This window comes from Grampus griseus (genome assembly GCF_964374135.1).
Source record: "Grampus griseus genome assembly, chromosome: 8".
NCBI lineage: Eukaryota > Metazoa > Chordata > Mammalia > Artiodactyla > Delphinidae > Grampus > Grampus griseus.
This window is the reverse complement of record NC_139002.1, coordinates 58791944-58817425: the sequence shown is the minus strand read 5'-3', so window position 1 is coordinate 58817425 and position 25482 is coordinate 58791944. Positions and strand designations below refer to the sequence as shown.

At 37.8% G+C, this 25482-nt stretch overlaps 1 protein-coding gene across 2 annotated transcripts in view; it reads right to left on the bottom strand.

The window, feature by feature from the left end:
• The window catches only part of FCHSD2 (FCH and double SH3 domains 2), a 291907-nt gene that overhangs the window by 8889 nt on the left and 257536 nt on the right, over positions 1 to 25482 (bottom strand). For both annotated transcript variants that reach the window (XM_082659936.1, XM_082659937.1), the window contains 2 exons: positions 18310 to 18471; positions 3121 to 3255 (listed from right to left, as the gene is read on the bottom strand). In XM_082659936.1, the coding sequence (XP_082516062.1) occupies positions 3121 to 3255; positions 18310 to 18471 (297 nt within the window). The remainder of the gene's footprint in view (positions 1 to 3120; positions 3256 to 18309; positions 18472 to 25482) is intronic.

Here is a 25482-nt window from a genome sequence, read left to right as displayed (position 1 = left end):
AATGAGCTGGCTGCTTTTTCCTCCTTTTATTCTTAGAAGGCTTTGAGCATCCCTCTAACACTGACTACTGTGGCTCTCAAGTTAGTTGTTTGCACTTTTGCGCTTCCTATTAGAATGACTTACTTAAGGCAGGGAATGTAATTCTTCTCACTTATCCCAAGTAAAGACAGCAAGTAGTCAGTAAATAGTTATTAAATAAACACGTGGTCTCACACTACCTCATGAAGTCCTAATACGCAGTGGCAGCCAGGACCCCAGAAGCAGCCATGCCCTCCATTCCCACCACCATCTCTCTAAATTTCCTGTTTTCTTTTAAAACAATATGATTTTTCCTGATTACAAAAGTAATACATGTTCACTGTAGAAAAGCTAGAAATATGTATAATTAAGACCTTAAGGTAATACGATTTGGTATCTTACTTTTTGGACATATTTCTTCTTACATAAAAAACTCTAATATAATTTTCAATTATCTTCATAAAATTTTGTTATGGTTACATTATATGAATGGTTAATTTACTTAACTATTTCCTTATTGGACTGCCAAATTTGCTATTATAAAGTAGTACTATGATGAAAGAGCATTTTGTATCCAGAATGTTTTTCTGTATTGTGGGTCACTTTCTTAGGATATATAGTAGTAGGGACAAAGTTATGAGCATTTTTAAGGCTTTTGAAACTACTCCTTAAATTTAGCTTTTCTTTGTTCTCACCAGATTAACTTAGGCCTTCTTTGCTGGTCTGGACCATAGGAATCACAACTAGGCTTATAGAGACTAACTCCACTCTAATCTACCCTCTCTGGAATATCTATACCACGACCAGGGTTACCTTATTTAAAAGCCTAGTCTGATTTTAGGACACCCAATGGCTTCCTTCAGCCAGGATAAAAGCCAAACTCAGTCTGATCTACAGGTCTATCTGACATCTTTACTTCCAGCTGCTCTATTTCCCACACTTGATGCTCACACAACACTGAGTTTAACATTTCCTGAACACCCTATTATCTCATCAAACTGTGTCTCTGTATCTGCTGTTTGCTTATAAGGCTCTTTCCCTTCCCTACCTTATCACTGTAACTAGAAAGATCTTATTCATGACCCCACTGAAATGCTACCTCATCTGTAAAATTCCTCAGATGTAATAATCACTCAGATACCTAGGACCCTCTCTGTTTAAGGACCTTAAATTTTAATTCTGGAACTTCAAAGTAAATATAATACTGAGACGGAAGATAGGGAAACAATCCCAACCAAGTTTTATAAAATTTTAAAACACCTTACAAGTATCTCGGAAGATGACTTCAAATTTTCAAAAGGTTATCAAAACAGTTTACATTGGGAAAAAAAAAAATCCCAACCCTTTTAGAAAAGAGGAAGTATTGTTAACTTAAATATATAATAAAAGGATGTTAAATGAAAAAAAGTCTGGTAATCACTGATATTGAGGAGTAAATAATATCAGCTTTTGGCTCTCCAGGGATGGTGGTGGTAGGAGTGAGACTGTCCCATGTATGATTTAGATTCTCCTCAGACCCTTCCTCTGCTGTTGTCCCTTAAGCATGGCATTAACATGAAAGGAATTCATTTAAATTAGTGCCATTCATTAAAATGAAAGGGATTCATTTGTTCATGCCTTCCTTACATCATTCATTTATTCATTCCACAATTATTTCCTGAGGACCCACTATGTGCCAGGCACTGTCCCAGGTGCTGAAGACACATAAACAAGGTACACAGACATAGACAAGGTTTCTGCCTTCATGGACCTTTAGTGGACAGTCAGATAAAGAAGTATGAAAACAAACAACATTCAGTTTGGTTGGTGATAGGTGCTATATAGTAAATAAATGAGGACAAAAGGGCAATGGGATAGAGTTGTGACTGGGGAGTTGGCTATGCATTTAGGTGGTCAGGGGAAACCTGAGGAGGCACTATTTGAGCTGAGCCTATATGAAGAGCAGTGGGCAGCCAACCAAGATTTGGGAAAAGACAGTTCCAGGTAGGGGAGCAGCAAGTGCAAAGCTGTCAAGTCAGAGAGGTGCGTAGTGCTTTTGAAGACTGAAAGGCAGCCAGAGTTGCTAACGTGTAGTGCATGGGCTGGGTGGGTTGGTCTGACATGAAGCTAAGGAGATTTGCAGGGGCCAGATCAATCTGGACATTATAAACCCTTGTGAAGAGTTTATTTTTCTTTGTGTGATGGAAAGCTTATAAAGGGTTTTAGGCAGGGGAATAAAATAACCTCCTATACGTACTAAAGATAATTCTGGCTGCAGAGTGGAAAGTGGTAGACAAGTATGTCGGTAGACAAGTATGAAGAAGGGATACCAATTATTAGGGTTTTTTTCTTTTACAGTAATCAAAGCAATGGCCTAGACCAAGATGCGAAATGTGAATGGATTCAGGATATGTTTTGGAGGTGGACTCAACAGAACTGGCTAGTGATTGATGAAGGGAGTAAGGAAAAGAGAGGAACCGGGGAACTGAAACTCAATTTACTTTGAGTAAAATGTTAATGGGAAAGCAGGGCAGGGGTGAGAGAGATTAAGAACTATTATACCAAATCAGGTTTGGAAGTTCAGGAATCTATTTATCCAGATCCTTGCTTAACCTGGAAACAAGAGGTGGTTATATTAAGGTTAGGAAAGGTAAAGTTTAACAAAACTGCTCTGTCAAGCAATTTTATTTTAATATCAATTTTGAGAACTATTGTAACGGAGGGTCTTATGTCAGGCAATTGATAAGGGTAAGAGTTCTATTTACAGAAAATTTACTAGATGTCAGGCACTGTGCTAAATGCTTTGCTATAAAAGTGGTATCTCATTTAGTCTTCAAACTAGCCCTATAATATTATTCCCATAACATAGATAAGAAAACCGAGGCTCACAGAGACCAAGGGACTAGCGTGGTTATGTAGATCGTAAGTGTCAGAGACAGGATTTTAACCGAGGCAGTCTGACGTCAGAGCCTGGACTCTTTCCCATTATGTTATGTTGCCTCTAATATGAACTGAACACCAATTTTATGATAAGTACAGTATAAGAGGCTGGGTAGATACAGTTACTTGTATCTTCAGAGTTGTCACAATTTAATGTGAGAAGTATGTTAGAGAAATACAAACCTTATAGGAATAAACAACTTTGCAGGTGAGTGGATAATTTCTTAAGGTGCCAGAAGGGCTGGAACTGCTGTCATCAAAAACATCCATGTTGTCTTCAAACTCTTCTCCTTCTTCTCTTTCGGTATCTGCATTAAGCTAGGAAAAATCAGAAGCCATTGGCTAGCTTGCTTACTTCAAGAAAATGGATGAAAGCAGGAAAAACACTTAAAACCTGATTGTTTCAAAATGTTAATTTACTTATTCAACTGCACAAAGAAAAGTATTTGTTCTGTTCTCACTTGCATTTTTCATGTTATGAAAGGACAGAGTTTTTTTTTTTTCTTTTTAAAACCAAGAGTCGGGCTTCCCTGGTGGCGCAGCGGTTGAGAGTCCGCCTGCTAAGGCAGGGGACACGGGTTTGTGCCCCGGACAGGGAAGATCCCACATGCCGCGGAGCGGCTAGGCCCGTGAGCCATGGCCGCTGAGCCTGCGGGTCTGGAGCCTGTGATCCGCAACAAGAGGCTGCGATAGTGAGAGGCCCGCGCATTGCTATGAAGAGTGGCCCCCGCTTGCTGCAACTAGAGAAAGCCCTCGCACAGAAACGAAGACCCAACACAGCCAAAAAATAAACAAAAATGGACAAAGGACTTGAAAAGACATTTCTTCAAAGAAGATATACAAGTGGCCAACAAGCATATGAAAAGATGCTCAACATCACTAATCATTAGGGAAATGCAAATCAAAACCACAATGAGATACCACTTCACACCCATTAGGATGGCTATTATAAAAAAACGAGGAATTAAGTGTTGGTAAGGATGTGGAGAAACTGGAACACTCGTGCATGGCTGGTAGGAACGTAAAATGTGTAGCTGCTTTGGAAAATGGTATGATGGTTCCTCAAAAAGTTTAACACAGAATTACCATATAATCCAGCAATTTCACTTCTATTCTTTCAATTCTTTTCAATTTTAATTTCTATTCTATTCTTTCAATCCTTCCTCCCCAAAGAGTCTGAAAGCAGGAACATGAACAGGTATTTGATTACCAATCTTCATAGCAGCATGATTCAGAATAGCCAAAAGGTAGAAGCAACCCAAGCATCCACTGAGATGAGGGGATGAACAAAATGTGGTATATGACAACAGAATATTATTCAGCCTTAATAAGGAAGGACATTCTGACACATGCTACAACAGATGAACCCTAAGGACATTAATATTAAGTGAAATAAGCCAGTCACAAAAAAGATAAATACTGTATGACTCTACTTATATGAAGTACCTGAAGTAGTCAAATTTATAGAGACAGAAAGTAGAATGTTGGTTGTCATGGATTTAGGGGTTGGGGGACAGGGGAGTTATTTTTTAATTTTTTATTTATATTTATTTACGGCTGTGTTGGGTCTTTGTTGCACAGGGGCTTTCTCTAGTTGCGGCGAATGGGGGCTACTCTTCGTTGCGGTGTGCGGGCTTCTCAGTGCTGTGGCTTCTCTTGTTGTGGAGCACGGGCTCTAGGCGCACAGGCTTCAGTAGTTGTGGCACGTGGGCTCAGTAGTTGTGGCTCATGGGCTTTAGAGTGCAGGCTCAGTGGTTGTGGTGCACAGGCTTAGTTGCTCCGCGGCATGTGGGATCTTCCTGGACCAGGGCTTGAACCCATGACCCCTGCATTGGCAGGCGGATTCTCAACCACCGTGCCACGAGGGAAGCCCCAGGCGAGTTATTGTTTAATTGGTATAGAGCTTCACTTTTGCAAGATGAAAAGAGTTCTGGAGATGGATGATAGTTATGGTTGCACAAAAATGTGAATGTACTTAATGCCACTGAACTTTATATTTAAAAATGGTTTAAATGGTAAAGTTTATGTTATGTATATTTTGCCACAGAAAAGGGCACAGTTCCTTTTGAAATGTAGCACAAGGAAAATAATTTAACCCAGTTTCAATGTATATTACCCATCATAGCTAAAAGGCATATATTAATTAAAATCGAATTGAGTGTAAAAAATGTATTTGAGTATTGTCCATTATATTAAAATACAAATAATATTTATATGAGCATAAATATCTAACAGAGGTAGGCAAAGTAAGAAGAATAAAGACTGGAGAATAGAGGAGATTGGCTTGTTTTTTTATATACCTCTGAACTATAAACTATTAGAATAGGCATGTTTTACTTTTTATTTTTTTAAAATAAATGTATTTATTTATTTATTTTTGACTGTGTTGGGTCTTCAATGCTGTGTGCTGGCTTTCTTTTAGTTGAAGCGAGCGGGGGCTACTCTTCATTGCGGTGCGCAGGCCTCTCATTAAGGTGGCTTCTCTTGTGGCGGAGCATGGGCTCTAGGTGCGTGGGCTTCAGTAGTTGTAGCACATGGGCTCAGTAGTTGTGGCTCACGGGCTCTAGAGCGCAGGCTCGGTATTTGTGGCGCACGGGCTTAGTTGCTCTGAGGCATGTGGAATCTTCCTGGACCAGGGATCGAACCTGTGTCCCCTGCACTGGCAGGGGAATTCTTAACCACTGCACCACCAGGGAAGCCCCTGTTTTACTTTTTAGATTAAAAATCCAATAAAGAAGAAACAGAATAGGCTCAAAGGTTTCTTGGTTTCTAGCTACATATAAACACTTATTTGGCTACTTTTCCCTATGTTTAAACATGCAAAGGCACTAATGCTTACACATTAAGGATATAAGGAATGGAGAGTCAGAACTGGGCCTTACAGTAGAACAATTAATTAGAATACCAAATACCTACTATATGCTGAACACTAAACTAGGCTCTTAGATATGAAATGAAGGATGCTGTCTGCATTGCAGGAGTTCACAACCTAGAGTGGGAAATGAGCACAACCAAATGCTAAGTGCACAGAGGGCCCTGTGAATATGGAAAGGGTGAATTGAGAAGAAGGTCAGAGATTTCCTGAGATTCAATGAGTCAAAAAGTATAAGTTGCCTATAATGTCAAGTTCTACTCTTTATTTAGTTAATGTGATTTCTCTTGTGTAATTATCACTGACATTTTAAAAGACTCTCTTCACCTGCTATTTACCTAATAAAATTCTAAAGAACTGGGGGAAGGAGAGGGTTCCTGAAGAATAAATAGTACATACTTCTTGTCACATTTATTGCTTCCATTTCAAAGCCCCTGCAGTAGTCTCATTTATAACTATTACTGAAAATTCTCCACAGCTGAGTGCCTCTCATGCCTTATCTTACAAATATTCATGTATGGTCAGTCAGATCAATGACAAAATAGACTCAAATCTTGACCTTTCAAATTATCTCAGGCTTACGATTCTATTATTTTCCAATAGGGTGTCATATAAAAGATGAGGTTCACATGCAGGAAACTGCCGTAAAACTAACTTAAACATATTTATATATACTTGGAAGACATTGCCTTTATATTCTAGTAAAGGTTATAGACATTACAAAAAAACAAAACAAAACAAAATACTCATACATCTATAAAAACTAAAATTAAAGCCAATGTGGGTAGAACATGTTTCCAAAAATATAGCATAAGGAATGTTAATATGTACTGTGCTTTGGCACTGGGAATCAATCCAATACACTTCATTTTGGCAACGTTGTTTGATACTAAACGTTCCTTTCTTTCTCCTTCATTTTGAGTTCATTTTTTGATTCTCATGGAAGGGACTGAAAGGTTGCAGTGACAGCAATAGGGGTCACTGCCACATGCTTTTGCATTGCTCTAGCAGCTTTCCAAAGTATGTCATCTCAGGACAATTTCTTCCTTTTTCCTCTTCCACCCTCTGTAACTTAGCTGTTGCAATGCCTTCTTGACCCAGCATTTCTAAAATCACATTCTTCCTGTTTCTTAACAACTGCTCACATCCCTCTTCCTTCCTGTCATCTGACAGAATTTTAATCAAAACTATTCTTTCTAGCTGTATTAATATTTTCCCTTTCTTAGATGTTATAAAATGCTTACTCTTATTGCAAGGGCAGAAAAGAACTTTTCCAAGTTGGTTTTAGTAGCTGACCTCCTGTATTCAGCAAAATTATCTCTGAAGGGCTTCATCAGCTTTATGGTCCCTGGATCTGACAGACTTGGGTTTGAATGCTGACTATGCCATTTACTTGCTATATGACCTTGGGCAAATTATTTGACTTCTCAACTTCAATGACCTCATCTCTATAATGAAAATAATTACTTCTTAACAGGTTATCATAAGGTTATCATAAGGATTAAGTGAGGCAATACTTAAACCCTTAACACATGCTTGGTACATAGGAGGTACTTAATACATCATTATTGTTTTTATGAGAAAAGGAGAATATAGATTAAAAAAATCTGGTGACATCCAGCACAGAGGAAGGCAGCTCCCTATAACTGGCCAGGAGAGCCTCTGAATTCCATCTAGACAGAAAAGTCAGCACAGTGAACATCATTCCAGACACAACACAAGTATATTATAAAAAATGATGTTGAAAATATCAGCAAAATGGATTTCTGTTTCCAGGCAAGATGGAATAGTATTAGGGACCAGATTTAAACTCCTTCCAGAAACAACTAAAAAACTGTTCAAAATATAGGAAAGAACAGTTTTCAAGACACTGGACATCATGTGATGAAAGTTAGTGATCTTTGGTGGATGCGAAACAATTTCCCCAACTTACTGTATGAAAAAAGTTTCCAAGCTGAGATATAGCAGGAGGGAACCCAAGAAAAGGATGGTGGTCTCCCTGAATTGAGGATATGGAACTGGGAATTCAGGAAGGTCAAAGTGGCTAGAGTTTGCTGGGTAGAGTAATGAAGAAATGCATAGAGAGAACTCTGGAAATCTGCAGAGGTCTCCCTCAAGTCTTCAGCTAAGTACTGATCAGCACATATATGTCAAGAACTACCTGAAGCCAGCAATAGAACCACCCAAAGGATTAGAGGGAACAATCCTCAGCATTCACATAGGTCTGGGAATATTTCCTATTCCCTCTTAACAGAGCAGAAAACCTCATAAGGCACAGGGCATCATGTAGGGAACTGAGAATATCAGTAAGGATACAGAAGACTTGAACAACACTATAAACCCACTTGACTTAATTGACATTTATAGAACATAACAGCTAACACCAGCAGATTATATATTCTTTTCAAGTACACATGGAACATTTACCAAGATATACCATATAATGGGCCACAAAACAAGTCTCAATAAATTTAACATGATTCAAGTATGTTATCTGACCACAATGGAAATAAATTATGTCATTAATAGAAAGGTATCTGTAAAATTCCCGAATATTTGGAAATTCAATAATACTTCTAAACAACCCATGAAACAAAGAAGAAATTAAAAGGCCAATTAGAAAATATTTAAAACTGAATGAAAATAATAACACAGTGTATCTGAATTTGTGTGGTATCTGAATTTGTGTGGTGGCGCTTAAGCAACATGTAGAGGAAATGTTTGTACCAAATACCTATATTGGAAAAGAAGGAAAGTCTCACATCAGTGACCTTAGCTTCCATCTTAAAGAATTAGGAAAGAGCAGGTTAAATCCAAATTAATCAGAAGAAAGGAAATAATAAAAACCAGAGCAGAAATCAATAAAATAAAAAACGGAAAAACAACAGGTAAAAAAGTCAATGAAATCAAAAGCTATTTTTCTTTTTGTGAAGATACATCAAATTGATAAACCTCTAGTAGGATGATCAGGGATAAAAAAGAGGAGACACAAATAAACAATATCAGGAATAAGAGAAGTGATGTCACTACAGATTCTCCAGACAATCAAAGAATAATAAAAAATATTATGAGCAACTTTATGCCAATAAATTTGGCAGCTTAAATGGAATTGACAAATTCTTTGAAAGATACCTATGATCAAAGTCCATTCAAGAAGAATAAGTTGAATAACCCTATCTCTATTAAAGAAATTGCATTTGTTGTTTAAAAAACTCCCACAGGGGGCTTCCCTGCTGGCGCAGTAGTCGAGAGTCTGCCTGCTGATGCACGGGACACAGGTTCGTGCCCCGGTCCGGGAGGATCCCACATGCTGCGGAGCGGCTGGGCCCGTGAGCCATGGCCGCTGAGCCTACGCGTCTGGAGCCTGTGCTCCGCAACAGGAGAGGCCACAACAGTGAGAGGCCTGCGTACCGCAAAAAAAATAAATAAATAAATAAAATTTCTGCTCTTTGAAAGGCATTGTTAAGAAAATGAGAAGACAAGCCACAGACCGGGAGAAAATTATGTAAATCATCTATCTGATAAAGGATTTGTATCCAGAATATAAAAAGAACTCTCAAAATGCAATAAAAAGAAAACAAACAACCTAATAAAATATGGTTGAAAGATCTGAACAGACACTTCACTGAAGAAGATATACAGATGGCAAATAAGCATAAAAGAAGATGCTCAACATTATTAGTGAAATGCAAATTAAAACTACAATGATACACTACTGCACACCTATTAGAATATCTAAAATTAAATAGATTGACCATACTAACTATTGGCAAGGTAGTGGAACAATTGGAACACTAGTACTCTATTGGAGGGAATGTAAAATGGTACAACCACTTTGGAAAACAGCCTGACAGTTCTTAAAATGTTAAACATATAGCCACTGTATGACCCAAACAAACATACATTCATAGCAGTTTTATTTGTAATAGCCCCAGACAACTCAAATGCCCATCATCAGGGTGAATGGATAAACAAATTGTGGTATATTCATACAACAGAATACTACTCAGCAATTAAAAGAAATGAACTATTGATACATGCAACAACATGGATGATACTCAAAATAATCATTCTGAGTGAAAGAAGTCAGACAAAACAAATTGTACACTTTTAAATATGTGTAATCTATTTTATGTCAATTATACCTCAGTGAAACTGTTAAAAATATCAGTAAAGCTTGGGAATTTTAATGACAACTGGCCACACAGTATTTGAAGATGCTATAAGACCATTAATTAGATAAAAATAGGGCAGTCAGTGATTCACCAGATGCTTAAAAGAAAAAAAGGAATAAAATGCATAGCAATTGAAATGAATCATGATAAAGGTTAGAGGAATAAAGGGTCATCCACAGAGTAAGAAAGTATAGTAAAAAGCAGTGCTTTAGAGGCAGGGATATCTGGGTTCTAATCCCAGCTCTCTCCACTTACTAGCTGTATACTGTTGGGTGAGACAGTTAATTCTTCTAAATCTATCTTCTCATCTATAAATACATTCAGGATGGTTGTGATCATTAACTGAAATAATGTATGAATGTGCCTGACATGGAACCTAGTACAGAATAGATGCTTTACCAATGTGAATTCCCTCCTTTTGGTAGTATTTTAAGCTTAGTTGGTAGAACTGGAGTAGACAACTTATCTTGAGGTTCAGATTAATATTTCTGAACATGTAATATATGTAAGGATCTGTGTCAGGTACTTTACTTGTTATTATGGCTATGGAGAAAGTCAAAGAACATAACACAGCTAGAGACACTTCTCTTAGAAGTGAAATGCTCTACATTTTTTCAATGTCCTACTTTGCTCTTGGCTGTCAGTAAGTGAGAGTGGTTCCCTCAATCTGTGTACACCATTTCAACAGACATTATAGGTAATTCCCAGCAGCTAGCAAAGGGTCTCATGAGCAGTGCAGGCTCAATACATGCTTACTGAATTGAATTAAACTGATGTTACTGGGAATTTGAAATGTTAGTTTCATTAAAAGTGTGGAGATTTTGAGTATGGAGTTTAGTCCAATAAAAAGATGACTGCCCATTTGGAAATACAGTAAATATAAAAGCAATTGAAGATTGTTGTGTGTTCCATTATTTTCTGCAGTTTACATTTATTTCATTACAAAAATCCATTGTTTCTTTCTTTGGGATTTAGCTCAAGCCAACAAACAGATTTTTGTATTACAAAAACAAAGCCTGCTGGATGCAAGGACTATAAGGCATTATTGAGGCAGATGGGAACCAAACTAGCATCCTAAAGGTTTAAAATCTTTATTCTTGTCTTTCAAACACATATTCAACATGGTCTTCATAATGAGTAGAGTCAGAACTTCTTTCTTTTATTTTTTTTAAAATGATTTTAAAAAAATATTTATTTTTTTAATTATTTGGCTGCACTGGGTCTTAGTTGCGGCACACGGGATCTTCGACCTTTGTTGTGGCATGCAGGTTCTTTAGTTGCGGCATGCAAACTCTTAGTCGCGGTCTGCGAACTCTTACTTGTGGCATGTATGTGGGATCTAGTTCCCTGACCAGGGATCAAACATGGGCCCCCTGCACTGGGAGCACAGAGCCTTAGCCACTGGACCACCAAGGAAGTCCCCTAGAATTTACTTCTATGCAACTCTGCAAAATGCTCATATACTTAGGGAGGCTACACAACAGAGTAATTGTCCGGATGCCTTGGCATGGTAGTTGGGGGAAGTGGCTGAAGACAAGGAAGTTATGTAAACACTGTCAGCTATAGTTTGAGAATCTAAGGAGGAAAAAAAGAGCAGAAAGAACAAAAATAAACCAACCTCAAACTAAAAATCTCTGACGCAGTAGTTCTACTTCTAAGAACATACCTTACAGAAAAAATCCCCAACATGAAAAAAATGCATACAAATGTTTTCTTTTTTGTTTTTTTGTGTTTTTTTTGCAGTACGTGGGCCTCTGACTTGTGGCCTCTCCCGTTGCGGAGCACAGGCTCCGGATGCGCAGGCTCAGCGGCCATGGCTCACAGGCCTAGCCGCTCCGCGGCATGTGGGATCTTCCCAGACCGGGGCATGGACCCATGTCCCCTGCATCGGCAGGCAGACTCTCAACCACTGCGCCACCAGGGAAGCCCCCATACAAATGTTTTAAAGAGTATTATTTAGAATATGCGGAGGCAATCTAAATATTAAACCTAAAGAGAACAGTTAAGTGAACACATTCCTGATGGAATACTATAGGCATGAAAAGGATGATTATGAAGATCAACCATCAATATGGAATGTTAAATAAAAATATACAAAATTAACTTTATTATGATAAATATGTTCAAAAAGGAATAGTAGAAAGAGGAAGGAATTCAATCAAGTTGCTAACAGTGGTGTTATAAGGATGGAGCTTTTGTCATTTTTTCTCTACTGTACTTCCTAATTTTTTATTATCTAGTTATATAACTCTTTCTACTCTACAATTAACATAATTTCAAAATTAGGTTGTAAACTGGGTATGGGTTTTTGAGTAAGAGAAGGCAAGAAAATAAGAGAAGGAAAGGCCCAGAGACCAACCTGGGTGTGGGGGCAACGTCAGTTATGCAGTGGAGGGGTCACCCCCACACCCCAAATCTCAGTAGGGGCAGGTCAGAGTTGCACAGCATGAAGGGTCACCCCCAAATCTCAGGTTCAGGGTCAGTGCAGGGCCTGTTTTCATCAGTGCGAGAAAGAAGGGGTCCTCCACTGACAGAACCGGTTAGAGGCCCGGCAAGAAGAAATGATTTCAAAACCAAAACTTAAAAAAAAAAAACAACCAAAAAACGTTAGAAGACGGATAGGAACGGCCGGAGGTGAAGGAACGAGGGCAAGTTCTTCAGCCAGAAGCCCCACGAGATTCTGTTGAATGAAAAACCGTGTTGATCGCAAAGCAACTAACTCAGGTTCACGTAAACCAGCTCCCAAACTTGTTTTGAACTTGCACTGCACCCGCATTTGCTGTACAATTAAAACAGCCCTATCAGTACTCCTATTCCGAGAATATGGAGATGAAGAAAAAACAAGAAATCCTGGTAGAGGTTGCATTATTTAAAATACTGACTTACAAAACTGCACTTGGCTTTTCAAGTCCTGGTGCTCTAAATGCAAGGGTTGATTCTCTCAAGTTCCTCACCCTGTGCCCCCCCAAGATACAATTCTAAGACTGGCAAAAAAAAAAAAAGAAAATAAGAGAAGGGAGGGATGAGTGACAGAAGGGGTGACTGGGTCACTAGCAGCAATCCAATCATAGGAAGCTGTATGTAGACTCTGGTTAACCATCAACTGAATAATTGTATCAGTAGAATGCTCTCCGTTTAAAAAAAATTGCTATATTCTGTGTTTTTTTCCTTCCCAATCCTATATTCTGTACCACAGCATAATACAGAAGGCAAAGAGTTAATACTCGAGTAAATATAGTTCTATCCTTATTCTATAAGGTAAACAGACTCTATATTTTAAAAACACTTATCTTCTATAGGGTACTTTACACTAGTAATGTCTAACAGTACTATTAACCATGTTTTCCAGATGGAAGGGAATTCTAAACCTGATGACTAATGCTTTTGTTGGCATCTATAATGGAAGAAATAATTTGGCCCTCAGAATGTGTATTTATGCTCCCTGCCCCTCGCCAGCCAGCTGTCAGTATGAAGAGATACAAATCCCTCTAAATTATTTCAGGGCTGTCCTTTAAAATCAGGTTAAATAAATATTGGGATTTCATTAAACTATTTTATGCCTACACTTTTCCTTTATTTATATTGTTATATCCCTCAGCCGAAAGTGGGAAGACACAGGCTCCGTAAGAGCGACTAGAGGGAAGAAAGAGTGGAATGGGATTGCAAAACGCTCCTTTCACAGAGGATGACATGTCTCTAGATGAGCTGCTGTTTTGGGAAAGTTGTCAAAAATACCCAATTTATTCAACACTTACAACCAGACTGTACTACTCACTGCCAGACACTATACTAGGGACATCTCCTTCATTTCCTTCCTTCATACTCAGAAGCTTTTCTTTATCTCAAGCTTTTCTTGAAGAATTTTAAAATTCTTCAAGGACTATCTTTAATGACATTTCCTTCATGAGGCAAACTTCTCTCCTCTTTTTCTAGCTGGTATAGGCAAACCTTGGAGTATTATGGGTTTGGTTCCAGACCACCGCAGTAAAGAGATTATCACAAGTGAGTCAAACTAATTTTTTCGTTTCCCAGTGCACATAAAAGTTATGTTTATACTATACTGTAGTTATTAAGCATGCAATACCATTATGTCTAAAAAAATTTACATACCTTAAGAAATACTTTATTGCCAAAAAATGCTAACCATCATCTGAGTCTTCAGCGAGTCGTAATCTTTTTGCTGGTGGAGGGTCTTGCCTCGATGTTGATGGATGCTGACCGATCAGGGTGGTGGTTGCTGAGCGCTGGGGTGGCCGTGGCAGTTTCTTAAAATAAGACAGCACTGAAGTTTGCTGCATTTACTGACTCTTCCTCTCATGAACGATTTCTCTGTAGCATGCAGTGCTATTTCGTAGCATTTCACCCACAGTAGAACTTCTTTCAAAACTGGAGGCAAACCTCTCAAACCCTGATTTATCAACTAAGTTCATGCAATAGTCTAAATCTTTTGTTGTCATATCAACAATCTACAACATCTTCACCAGGAATAGATTCCATCTCAAGAAACCACTTTTTCAAAAAAATTTAATTTAATTAATTTTATTTTTTTGGCTGCGTTGGGTCTTCATTGCTGCGCATGGGCTTTCTCTAGTTGTGGCGAGCAGGGGCTACTCTTCGTTGCGGTGTATGGGCTTCTCATTGCAGTGGCTTCTCTTGTTGCGGAGTGGGGGCTCTAGACACACGGGCTCCAGTAGCTGCAGCACGCAGGCTCAGTGGTTGCGGCATGTGGGCTCTAGGGTGCACGGGCTCAGTAGTTGTGGTGCACAGGCTTATATGCTCCACGGTATGTGGGACCTTCCTGGACCAGGGTTGAAACCTGTGTCCCCTGCACTGGCAGGTGGATTCTTAACCTGTGTCCCCTGCACTGGCAGGGAAGTCCCAAGAAACCACTTTTTTTGCTCATCCATAAGAAGCAACTCTTTATCCATTGAAGTTTTATCATGAGATTGCAGCAATTCAGTCACATCTTCAGGCTCCACTTCTAATTTTAGTTCTCTTGCTATTTCCACCACATCTGCAGTTACTTCCTCCACTGAATTCCTGAATCCCTCAAAGTCATCCATGAGGGTTGGAATCAACCTCTTCCAAAGTCCTGTTCATACTGAAATTTTGACCTCTTCCCATGAATCATGAATGTTCTAAATAGCATCTAGAACGGTGAATCCTTTCCAAAAGGTTTTCAGTTTACTTTGCCTAGATCCATCAAAGGAATCACTATCTATGGCAACTATAGACTTATGAAATGTATATCTTAAATCATAAGACTTGAACATCAAAATTACTCCTTGATCCATGGGCTACAGAAGGGATATTGTGTTAGCAGGCATGAAAACAACGTAAGTCTCGCTGTACATCTCCATCAGAGCTCTTTGGTGACCAGGTGCATTGTCAATGAGCAGTAATATTTTGAAAGCAATCTTTTTTTCTGAGTAGCAGATCTTAACAGTGGGCTTAAAATATTCAGAAAACCATGTTGTAAACAGATACACTGTCATCCAGGCTTTATTGTTACATTTACAGAGAATAAGCAGAGTAGATTCAGCGTAATTCTTAAGGGCCCTAGGATTTTCAGAATGGTAAATGAGCACTGGCTTCAACTTAAAATCATCAGCGTCGTTAGCCCCTAACGAGAGAGTCAGCCTGTCCTTTGAAGTTCTGAAGCCAGGCATTGACTTCTCTCTAACTATGAAAGTCCTAGATGGCATCTTTTCCCACAATAAGGCTATTGTGTCTACACCGAAAATCTATTGTTTAGTGCAGCCACCTTCATTAATGGTCTTAGCTAGATCTTCTGGATAACTTGTTGTAGCTTCCACATCAGCACTTGCTGCTTCACCTTGCACTTTTATATTATGGGACTGTTTCTCTCTTTAAACCTCATGAACGAACCTCTGCTCGCTTCCAACTTTTCTTCTGCAGCTTCCTCACCTCTTTCAGCCTCCATAGAATTGAACAGAGTTAGGGCCTTCCTCTGGATTAAGGCTTTGGCTTAAGGGGATGTTGTGGCTGGTTTGATCATCTGTCCAGACCTCTAAAACTTCTTCTCTACCAGCAATAAGGCTTTTTTGCTTTCTTATCATTCATGTATTCACTGGAGTAGCACTTTTAATTTCCCTCAAGAACTTTTCCTTTGCATTCACAACATGGCTAACTGTGGCTCAAGAGGCCTAGCTTTTGGCCTATCTTGGTTTCCAACATGCCTTCCTCACTAAGCTTAATCATTTCTAGCTTTTGATTTAAATTGAGAGATGTGCAACTCTCCCTTTCACTTGAACACTTTGTAGGTTATTAAGTGGCCTAATTTCAATATTGTTGCATCTCAGGGTATAGGGAGGCCAGAGAAGAGGGAGAGAGACAGAGGAATGGCTGGTTGGGGGAGCAGTCAGAACACACACAACATATATCAATTAAGTATCCCAATGGGTAAGATTCATGGTGCCCCAAAACACTACCGTAGTAACATCACAGATCACTGATCACAGATCACCATAACAAATATAATAATAATGAAAAAGGAAACCTTCACTTCATTAAAAAATGCAATTATTTGTGAAGTGCAATAAAATGAGGTATATTAAGCTTTTCTGATAGCATTTCACAAAATCATGAGATTTTGGAGCTGGAAGGGATCTTAGAATCTCTGAAACCCAGAGACTTTTTCCAAGGTGTGTTGATGAGTTAGGAGTTAGCAATTCGAGTTTGCTACACAATAGCTCAGTCATACACTGCCATGTATTGTTAAGATCCATAAAAATCTGTCTGCTCTACCAGCTTGTAAGCTCTTTGAGGAGAAAGACCAAGTCATCTCCAATTTGCCCAGGAAGTAGGCACATAAGTGATAAGTGCCTACCCAGTTGATTTAGTTAGAAAAGGTGCTAGTCTGAGGAAAATCATGTGTTTGATTGGTTGCCAACAGTACTGCTGAAGAAGCCAAAAGCACGAATGTGCCTGGAATTTGCCATCGTCATAAGTTCTGTTCAATAGAATAACCTGAATTAGATGGAAATTGTGACTTTTAAAAGATGCAACAGTAAGAGACATTCCATGAGACAGAGCAATTCTGCTGTACTAGAAACAGGGCAAGTTCTTCTAACCCCAAAGTTATGTGGGTGATATGTGCTTATTACCCCCAGTTAGATTACCATTAATAGTGAAATAAAAATAAACCTTCAATAGATTGTTTTTCCTTCATATGCACACCCACACACAATCCTTTTTAAATATGCAAGTGTATTCTCATTAGAAAATCAGAATGCTATGTGAAAAAACTGATAAAACTTCCAGGAATGTTCTTAAACTTTGGCCAATTTCTCTAGCAAGGATTCCTTTTATCTGAAAGGCACAAACAATGAAGAGGCACTACGGATACAGTGGAAATTCGGAAGATTAGAGTTTTAGCTTTTAGTTTGCTACATTCCATCTATCTATCAATTCATTCTCTGTCCTTCAACAGACATTTATTGAGTACCTACTATGTGCCAGGTACTTTGCTGTGCAGAGCAGTGAACCAGGTAGGCATGGAAATTACATTCGAGAGAAGATAGACAATAAACAAAAGAAAAGAAGAAGACAAGTATAGATTGTAATAAATGCCATATGGAAATAAACTGGATGAGAGAGGATAATGGGTAGGGAGAAAGCAGCAGAAAATACTTTAGTTTGACCAGGGAGGCATTATATATCTACCTATGTAGTATCAGGCAAATCACTGAACTTTTCTGATACTCAGATCTCCAGGATGAAAAACTAAGGTTGAACTGGGTGACATCAGAGTGGAAAAAGCCCTGGATTTGGAGGAAGAAAACTTAAGCTTGAGTTCTGGCTTTGTTTGTAAAACTATACCTGCAGCACTGTCTCCCTGATGAAAGATACTGTGAGCAGAGTGTGACAGCCCTTGTGAACTAAACAGACTAAGCCACAGACTGTGTTCCTTTCCCTTCGTTACAATTGTTTACAACTCCCTGGATGTTTATTTTCATTACCCTGGGAAGACCTCTGAAAACTCTGGAAACATCAGACTAAAAGTTTTATCCTGCTACCTCCAGACAAGAAACATATCTACTTCATGAGTGGGATAATGATAAAGCTACTAGTGATAACATACTTTTCACTGCACATTTTAAGAAAAGCACTATTTTTTTCTTCTCGCTTTCCTGCACTAAATTTAACTCAATTAGTGACAGACTAAAGGAAAAAACCCCAAACCATTAGCAAAACCATTATTTTTTCTTTAAAATTTTGGCCATTATCAAGTTTGGCTACATAGTCAAAGAATAGCATCCTGCAGTGAAGTCAGCCCATCGTATCCAAGAAGAGAAACCGTACCGAGTGTAACGTTCCATTATTGGTCACTGCAGGAAGGCGGGCCCATCGCTCATTTTCCAGTTCTTCCATCACTTGGTTCATTGCACTCTTTAGCCATGTGTCCACGGAAACACCAATCTGCTTTAGTAGGTCCAGCCGGGCTTCAGCTTTCAACTTAATTATCTAAGAAAACCAAGAAAATGGTCAGAAATCAGAGCATTTTTTCCTCAAATTGATTGTTTTTAAGTTACTCCTGATTTATTAATTAGAACAATCTTGATGTTCATTAGCAATTCTTCCTTGTCATAGATGTTAATTTTTCACTTGGCAAGAGGGAGAGAGGAACAGGGGAAGAAGGGAAGAGGGAAGGGAACACAAGAACAGGAATCAGAGCTTGCTGACAATGGAAAAAGGCACACTTGCATTTTGACAAGTTACATCAAATATAACTTATCAAAAGGAAGATGTTAATGCACCATAAAGTCTGCTTTCCTTTCCTTTTAATAAGGCTACGCCTCAGAACATACCAAAATTTAGCATTTTCAACGGCCTTCTAACCCATTTCCTGGACTTTCTCTTCTCCTCTATAATCCATCTTTTACAAGTCTACGAATGATCTCATCAGTCACTTCCCTGCTTAAAAACTTCCACAATTCCTGACTGCCTACTGAGTACAGATTTTATATTAAATTATGATGCAGCTGTCAGAAACAGAAGATATTGAGAATAAAAAGTTCCTGTGCTCCAAATTCAAGAAAAGGAAACACTGTCTGTTTTTTGGCTCTTGTTCCAAGCCATAAGCAAGTAATCATAGAATTAGTTTAAACCTGTCCCAATCAAACAGTAACTGCTTTACTCCAATAGCCATGCCTCTGAGTCAGCCAATCTGTGACAGCCCCAAGCTTCTGCAAGGCAGCCAATCAACCACAGCCTCACTCCAGTAATCATCAGCAGTTAAGCTTCCACTCCTGCTTCCAACAGTCCATCAATCCCTACACACCAGTTAAAAGCTAGTCTGTAACACATGCCCAGTTTTGAAAATCTGCCAATCCCTGAAATCCACACTTCTCAAAACTCTTTGCATTGGTTCTACTTTGTCAGAAAGATTGTATTTTGTAAGTATCATTCTCTTTTGTTTTAGCAAGTACTAAACTCAGCTTCATTCTTCCTCATATTAGAGTGGTTGTCTCTTCCTTCAACATTTGAAGGCTCCACTGAGATAATTCTGAGGACCTTCACTTGGTGGCCTTCTGTGGACATCCTGGACAAACAAGTATGCTCACTGAGCCTTTCTGGTATGCGATTCTGATCACTCTCTGGATTCTCTGCTGAGGGAGTTTGTATCAAAAAGGATCTGACATCTGACTTGTTTCACTGAGCTCTCATTGCTGAATTTATATTGTATTCCTAAGATTTTAAAATGAGATAAAGGGACTTCCCTGGTGGTCCAGTGGTTAAGATTCTGCCCTTCCACTGCAGGGGGCACGGGTTTGATTCCTGGTTGGGGAACTAAGATCCCACATGCGGCATGGTGTGGCCACACACACACAAAGAGACAAATTCATATTACATAAAATTCACCATCTTAGTCATTTCCAAGTACACAATTCAATGGTTTTGGATATCATATAGACCTTTATATAAAGTTTTTGGCTTGCAGGCACACTATTTGGTAAACGGTCTTGTAAAAATCTTATTCTTCTAATAATTTTTTTTGGTAACAACTTTACTGAGATGAAGTGCACATATCATACAATTCACCCATTTAAAGTGTATAATGCAATTGGCTTACAGTATATTCACAGATATGTGCAATTATCACAATTTTATTTTTTTTTAACTTTTTATTTTCTATTGGAGTATAGTTGATTAACAATGTTTGTGATAGTTTCAGGTGTACAGCAAAGTGATTCACTTATTCATATTCATGTATCTATTCTTTTTCAAATTCTTTTCCATTTAGGTTGTTACATAATATTGAGCAGAATTCCCTGTGCTATACAGTAGGTCCTTGTTGGTTATCCATTTTAAATATAGTAGTACAATTTTAGAATATTTTAATCATCTCCAAAAAAAAACCCATATCCTTCAGTTATTGCTCCCTTATCACTTATTCCCTGTAGCCTATGGGACCACTAATCTACCCTTTCTCTCTATAGATTTGTCTATTCTGAACATTTAATATAAATAGAACCATACAATATATGGTGTTTTGTGTCTGGCTTCTTTTACTTAGCATAATGTTGTTGAAGTTCATCCATGCTGTAACATGTATCAGTATTTCATTTCTTTTTATGGATACTGTGGGTAGAACACATTTTGTTTATCCATTTGTCAGGTGATGGGTTGTTTCAACTTTTCAGCTAATATGAATAATGTTGCTACAAACATTAGTATACAAGTTCTAGTGTGGACATATGTTTTCATTTCACGTGGCTATATACCTAGGACTGGAATTGCTTAGTCATAAAGTAATGGTATGTTTAACCATTTGGGGAAATTTCAGATTGTTTTTCAAAGCAGCAACCTCATTTAACAATCACACCAGCAGGGTGAGGGTTACCATTTCTTTACATCCTGGCAAACCTTGTTAATGTCTGCCCTTTTTGATTCTAGCCATCCTAGTGGATGTGAAGTGGTATCTCACTGTGGTTTTGATTTGTATTTCCTTGATGACTAACGATGTCATCTTTTCACGTGCTTACTGATCATTATATATCTTCTTTGGAGAAATGTCTACTCAGAACCTTTGTCCATGTTTAAATTGGGCTGTCTTTTTACTGCTTTTGCCTTTGTCTTTTTATTGTAAGTTTTTAATGTATTCTAGATCAAAGTCCCTTATCAGATACATGATTTGCAAATATTTTTTTTCCCATTATGTGGGTCTTTCACTTCTTGATAGTGTCTTGTGAAGCATAAAACTTTTAAAAGTTTGATTAAGTCCAATTTATCTATTTTTTTCTTTTGTTGCTTGGGCTTTTGGTGTCTTATCTAAGAAATTAATCCAAGGTCACAAAGATTTATCCCTATGTTTTTTAAAATAGTTTTATAGCTTTAGCTGTTATATTTGGGTGTTTGATCATTTTGAGTTGAGTTTATTTTTTTATATGGTGTGAAGTAGGGGTCCAACTTCATTCTTCTGCATGTGGATATCCAGTTGTCTCAGCACCATTCTAGTATGCATTTTAAACTAATATAAGCAATGAAATGTTTTTGAAAAATAAGTGAACCAACAAACCTCTTCTTGGAAATTATAAATGTAAGTCATTTAATTGCTGAAGCAAAGAAACAAAGAAAACAGAGAGAGACAGAGAGAGAGAAGTATATTCTGTTTTCTCAAATCCAAGTAATCTAGTTTTCATAAGATTTATTCTTATCAGTACTTTACCAAACAATCGAGGAACATGGTATTTGCAAACTTAGATTTTTTTTTTTTGCAGTACATGGGCCTCTCACTGTTGTGACCTCTCCCATTGCGGAACACAGGCTCCAGACACGCAGGCTCAGCAGCCATGGCTCACGGGCCCAGCCGCTCCGCGGCATGTGGGATCTTCCCGGACCAGGGCACGAACCCGTGTCCCCTGCATCGGCAGGCGGACTCTCAACCACTGCGCCACCAGGGAAGCCCTAGCTGTTGTTTCTTGCCAAGTTCCTTGGAATTTCTGCTGCACATGTCTATTTAGGTTTAGCCAAGGATTTGGATGGTTATTTATATGCAAATTTGAGAACTCCCTGACATCCAAGCTCAAGCCAGTAAGACTTAGGCTCTCTGCTTGAATTTTTTAAAATAAATAAATAAATTTATTTATTTATTTTTGGCTGCGTTGGGTATTCGGTGCTGGGCGTGGGGGCTATTCTTTGTTGCGGTGCGCAGGCTTCTCACTGCAGTGGCTTGTCTTCTTGTGGAGCAGGGGCTCTAGGTGCACGGGGTTCAGGAGTTGTAGCTCACAGGCGCTACAGCACAGCCTCAGTAGTTGTGGCACACGGGCTTAGTTGCTCCACAGCATGTGGGATCTTCCTGGGACAGGGTTCGAACCCGTGTCCCCTGCATTGGCAGGAAGATTCTTAACCACTGCGCAACCAGGGAAGCCCTTCTCTGCTTGAATTTTAGTTGTACGGCCCCTCACAAAGAGCTGTAAAATGTAAATGTCACCACGAATAGTCCCATTCTCTGAAGAGTCTTTTCCCCTCTAGATTTTACATGCTTTGGGTCATTTTCCAGTTCTATCAAATAGGTATTTTAAATATTTTTACCCTTATTAATAATTGTTATCTAAAAGAGGATATAAGCTAGCCCCTTATTATCAGAAGCAGAAACCCTTGTAGAGATATATTCTACATTCAAAGAAATCTTAAATTTCACTCAGCAATTTACTATTAATAATATTTGCATTGTAATTTTGAAACCGTTCAATATAGATGTAAGATAAGGCAAATAAAATATTGTATAATATTATTAGGAACTTAAAATTTCAATATAAGATAAAAAGATATAAATATAAAATAAAGAAGTTTAATAAAATCTTTCCAATTTTAAATTTGAATTGAAAATATCAATATGAACTCATGATTTAAAAAAAATTCCTAGCTCTAACAACAAAGGAAGGGCCAAGAAATAAATGACACCCATAACAATAAGCACCTTCACAGCCTAGACTTTGGTGTCTAAATACTATTCTATATTAAAAGAAAGCAGAGCTTCTTGGAGAAAAGGCTAATTCTAAGTCTGGGCAGGGAAAATACAAGGTGAGCCTAAGATAGCTTGTTGGGCTAGAAAGCAAAAAATGTTCAAAGACTAGTGGGAGTAATGTCAAAAGGACACAGAAGTCAGCTTAAATGGACTCTCAATGGCCAAATTTAGACAATATTGGGCTTAAAGACGGACAACTGTAATACTGAAAATAGATTAAATGAATAAAAATCTATAATAAATTGTAATACGTAAGGTGGGACTCCATGAGGAGACTTTGTAAAGAATAAGTACTGGGGAAAGAACATCTACCGTGGAGCTATGAACTGAAAAACTCCCAGAGATTGTATAGGGCTGAAAGATGTTGCAGTTCCATCCAGCCAGAGTAGAGAGACCAGAGACCTTGTTGGATACTCATGGCAAAAGAAGAAACTGCAGAAAGGAAATTCATTAGTAATAAGGCTAAATTAGCCCTACTGGAAAGGCTACTCTAAACCAACCCAAAGCTTAAAAACAGGCCTTGAACAGATCAAACTGAGCTGGCTGCCCAAACAAAACTCAACAGGCTTTAAAATAAGAAAAGAGAATCCAGAAACTCAACAGCCAAAGAGTCACAATTCCTAGTATTCAGTAAAAAATAGTACTAAGTATTTGAATAGCAGAAAAATATGAGCCATAACCAAAGGAAACATCAGTCAATAGAAAGAGAGCCAGAAATCACAGATATGATGGAATGAGTAGATGAGGACTTTGAAGTCACTATCATAAACATACTTAAGGATTTAAAGGACAACATGAAGATAAATGGGAGTGAACTGGAAGATATAAAGAACCAAATATAATTCATAGAGCTAAAAATGTAATATCTGAAATCACAATTCACAGGATAGCCTTAATAGCAGGTTATACACTACAGAAGAAAGGATGAGTGAACTTGAATACATAACAACTCATCAAACTGAGATTATGATAAAAAATAAGGCTGGATAAAAGTGTGTGGGGTGATCTTTATATGTGATGTATAGGACAATATCAAGTGATCTATTATTCATGTTGTTGGAGTTGAACTAACCTATACGACAGAAAGCAGATCAGCTGTTGCCTGGCCACAAAAGAACCTTCTGGGGTGACAGAAATATTTTATATCTTGATTGTGGCAGTGGATATTTAGGGGTGCGCATTTATCAAAGCACATTAAAGTGTTTACTTGAAATGGCTACATTTTATTTTATGTATATTATGCCTTAATAAAGTTGATTTTTAAAATTCCATGACATAGTAATAATACTTAAGAAAGGGAGAAAAATACTCATTTGCTGTCCCTGGAGGTGACTAGTACTTGTTAATTGCAATGGAAAAAGAAAAAAGAACTTTAACAGTAGAAAGATTTGGTAGTGCCACCTGAATTGAAAGTGACTATTCTTAGCATCAGTAGTGAGAAAACTTGGTAAAAGCATACTGTGATGAAAAACACAGCATCATTTATAAAGTATTCTTGCCTAAAATATAGACTATAGTCAGATCTTTAAACTTAGCTTCCATTTTATAGTATAGAAATAAACACATAAATTTAATATTGCAAAATATTAATAGTTGAATTTAGCATATTGGAAAATACATATTTATTCTTCATCTTTTTTGTATGTTTGAAAATTTTCACAATAAAAATTGAAGAAAGTGGTTAGTTAAGAGGTCTACTAACATACTACATTATAAGAGTACAGTGAAACCCCACAATAACAAGTCTGGAGGTAATATAAATTTGGATATAATATGATTGGAAATTTTGTTTTTATAGCAGGGTCACCCTTAGCATTTCATTAACCTTGTAGTAATGAGGCCTCACATTTTATGCAGCTGAGGTTTTTCGACTTCTCTTATAGCATTATGGCAAGGGTCTTACCATTTTTGAGTCATTGAGTACAACAGTGACATTGTAATTTTGAATTCCTCATGTACAAGAGAAACTTATGAGATGATAATTTAAAAAAATGGTATCTATTAAAATGTGTTTATATAGACAAGAAGTGATTTTAGTTTTGGTTTTGTTAATTCATTTGATACCATGTATTTTGGCTTTCAAATGAACATTCAATTCAGATCATAAAATTTAGTTAATATCTTGGAGAAAGAGTCATATAGTTTATAGTTCCTCCTGCAGACATTAATACCTAACATGTATAAAATATCATTAAAAATTTCTGGGTATCTTTGACTTCTTACATTAACTTCCTCCTCTTTGTGTTAAACATTTCACTGTTGAAAAAGAGAAAAAACTGCCCTCAACCCAGATAAAGGTACAATTTAAATACACAAAAAAATAATTGTATCCTGAAACATAAGTCATGTACAGCTTCCAAAAAGAGCATTTAAAACTCTTGGTTTCCTGGCAAGCTACCTTAAAAATAGGTATGATATGTCAGATCAAGAATGTGTGTGTATCCGTATGACAAAAGGCATTTCAAAAAATTCAAATACCTAAATACCAGGTTAAGAAAATTGTT